Here is a 3007-nt window from a genome sequence, read left to right as displayed (position 1 = left end):
TCTAGAATAACCTAGGCTATCTTGGTTTTCTGCAGTTGTGGTTTCAGAGCATGTCTACACCAAACATGACCTGATCCGTACGTTAGACTATAAATGCTGGAAACTAAAGATAGGGAAGGTTTTTGCAGATTCACTATCATAAATCTAAGAAGCTACTGTGGGTGAAGGACCCCTGGAAATTTGAACCTCTTCACAAACTCTAGATGTATTTGCCTTCTGGAAGCAGATTGATAAATATTAAAGATTAAAATAAACAATAATCCATGCATTGTCCTGTTCAGAATGGGTTTCCTTCAGCTTAGGTAAAGGCTGACCACAGCAGCCAATCACCTGCAGCCCCTGTCATCATGTGACCTGCAGAGCGTCCTTAGCTTCCTTTTTTTTCCTGAAGGAATTGTCTTGTTCTCACCAAACTGCTTCAGATATTGGTGCTGGAGTGTGTGGTGGAGAAGTTGTCCATGCGGAATCTGACCACCTTCCCGTTAGTTGGTGGTTTGTACAGCAGGTGGCGTGCAAAGACCTGGCGGCAGGCTTTGCGGAAATTCTCTGACAGGAAGGCGTAGAGGATGGGGTTAATGCAGGAGTTACCGTAGGAAAGGCAGTGGGAGACGATACGGAGAGCAAAGGTGGTGTTGTTGAGCGGGAAGGTGCCAAACTCCGCCCACATGGCGATGATGTGGTGCGGCATCCAGCAGATGGTGAAGCCGGTGACGACTAGGATGATGGTCTGAGCTGTCTGCAAGGAGAAAACATCACGCTAAACCAGATACATGAACAAAAGCCATTATCATACAGAACATGCAGCGACATTAAAGCCAGAGAGATGGAGAGACGCTAACGTTACAAAACCCAGTTCACTAGAAAATCAGAGCGTCATTTTAGAGGACAGGTCAGTCTTCATTAAAATGCATTAAAAACTGAAATATTATCCATCCATCATCCATCCATCTATCCTTCCATGGACACTGGCTATGGACACTGGCTTTGGACACTGGAGTTGGACACTGGCTTTGGATACTGGGGTTGGACACTGGCTTTGGACACTGGCTATGGACACTGGCTTTGGACGCTGGCTTCGGACACTGGCTTTGGACGCTGGCTTTGGACACTGGCTTTGGACACTGGCTTTGGACACTGGCTTTGGACACTGGCTTNTGGACACTGGCTTTGGACACTGGCTTTGGACACTGGCTTTGGACACTGGCTTCGGACACTGGCTTCGGACACTGGCGTTGGACACTGGCGTTGGACACTGGCTTTGGACACTGTCTTTGGACACTGGCTTTGGACACTGGCTTTGGACACTGGTTATGGACACTGGCGTTGGACACTGGTTATGGACACTGGCTTTGGACACTGGCTTTGGACACTGGCGTTGGACACTGGCTTTGGACACTGGCTATGGACACTGGCTTTGGACACTGGCTCTAAGCCAGTTGGACATCTCTGCTCTAGGCTATGGAAGTCTAAGGAGTCCATTGGTGGAGAAAATCCAGATTTCCCTAAAATTAAATCTTTATAAATAGAAAAATCGATAATCAATTAAGCATCCAGCCCTTGATTGTATTAAAGGTGAGTGAATTGGCGCCAGGTATGTGGCTAGATTTCAATTCAGAGTCTTCAGAATTTTCGTTCATTTACTTTAAATCACTGAAGAAAGACTAGATGTTCCTTAAACCCTCGTTATATCCATTTACACCAACATTTAAGATGTTGTCTAAATCCCATCCAGTGCATGTGGTCTCTCAGTCAAAAAGTTGATGTTTCTTTCATTTCCAGGGGAAAAATGGACACTATATAATCACTTATGGTTATGAGCAATATTTATATATATAATCATATATTAATACATACATTAAATGGAGTAGATACATTTGACACATATACCTTTGTCTTCTCTTCCATAAAACATAAAACTAGTCATGAAAAGAGGATGAATTCTGTATTTGTCATTTTTTAGATTGATAAATTGTTTTCCGTTTATGCACTAAAAAAAGAACTTAGTAAAATATACTTGAGAGTATCACTGCTGCCACCATCTGGTGAAGGAGGGGACTGCTTGTTCTGCAGTAATGTCCAGTAATCACCTAGTCGCCTAGTATGGGTGACCAAATGATAGGCTATGGGTTGTCATGGTAACCCCTTGCTCGCCTATTAGCTTGGTTGCTAAATTGGTACCACTCTATTATTTATCCCTAAAAAGAGAAGCAGCATGGAGGCAATTATAGAACCTGAACTGTGGTTGGACTGTTTTGATCCAGTGGAGTTTTCCTTCTTATTATATTATCTTGATCTAAGCCTTCATTTAATATGTTAGATGTAGTTCTGACCAGGTTGTTGCACGCCATAGACCACACCCAGACCCTAAGGTCAGCCAACCAACAGCTCTGGATTGTCTCCAAGTAGATTCACTGAAGCAGCTGCTAGATTGTAGGAAACTGCCCAAATATGTCAGTCAGGGATCCTCTTTTTCACAATTTAAGATTCCTGTTAAAAAAAAAAAACATTTGGAAGCATTTTGCACATCCTAAGAGATTGACTCTACTTTTTAAAACCTTTTTATTATTATTATTTGAACAGTTTTTACCTATCTTATCGTTTTTAACTTAGCTTGCCTATGTTTTACCTGTCTGTTTTAATTTTACTGTTATTTTCAGTTGTATGTACAACCCTTTGATGACCTCTGTTATAATAAGGTGCTGTATAAATAAAGGTGGTGTGTTATATTCTGTCCAGGGTTGATGCTGAGAAACTAGTCCATGTATTTCCTTTATCAGGCTCACAAACTGTCGTTAAAAGTCTTTCACTGATCTAAAACACTGCAGGCAGACTGTTGATGACCTCACTTCATCGGCTTCCTGTTAAATGCTGGATAGAGATTCCAAAACAAGTTGATGTGTTGTGAATTTGCGCTATAGAAATAAACTGAATTGATTTGAATTTGGGGAAAGTGTTTTTGTTCAACTCATAAATTAAAACCAACCTTAAAGGTATAGTGGAGGATGTT

At 41.8% G+C, this 3007-nt stretch overlaps 1 protein-coding gene across 1 annotated transcript in view; it reads right to left on the bottom strand.

Moving 5' to 3' along the window:
* Positions 1-404: 404 nt before the first annotated feature.
* Positions 405-3007, bottom strand: part of LOC107096257 (galanin receptor type 1-like) — a 28584-nt gene continuing 25981 nt past the window's right edge. The window contains exon 3 of the mRNA XM_015392837.1: positions 405-736. Within this exon, the coding sequence (XP_015248323.1) occupies positions 419-736 (318 nt within the window). The 3' untranslated portion in view covers positions 405-418. The remainder of the gene's footprint in view (positions 737-3007) is intronic.

The sequence above is a fragment of the Cyprinodon variegatus genome, unplaced genomic scaffold (assembly GCF_000732505.1).
Source record: "Cyprinodon variegatus isolate N-32 unplaced genomic scaffold, C_variegatus-1.0 Scaffold609, whole genome shotgun sequence".
Classification (NCBI taxonomy): Eukaryota; Metazoa; Chordata; class Actinopteri; order Cyprinodontiformes; family Cyprinodontidae; genus Cyprinodon; species Cyprinodon variegatus.
This window is presented reverse-complemented; position numbering and strand designations above follow the sequence as displayed.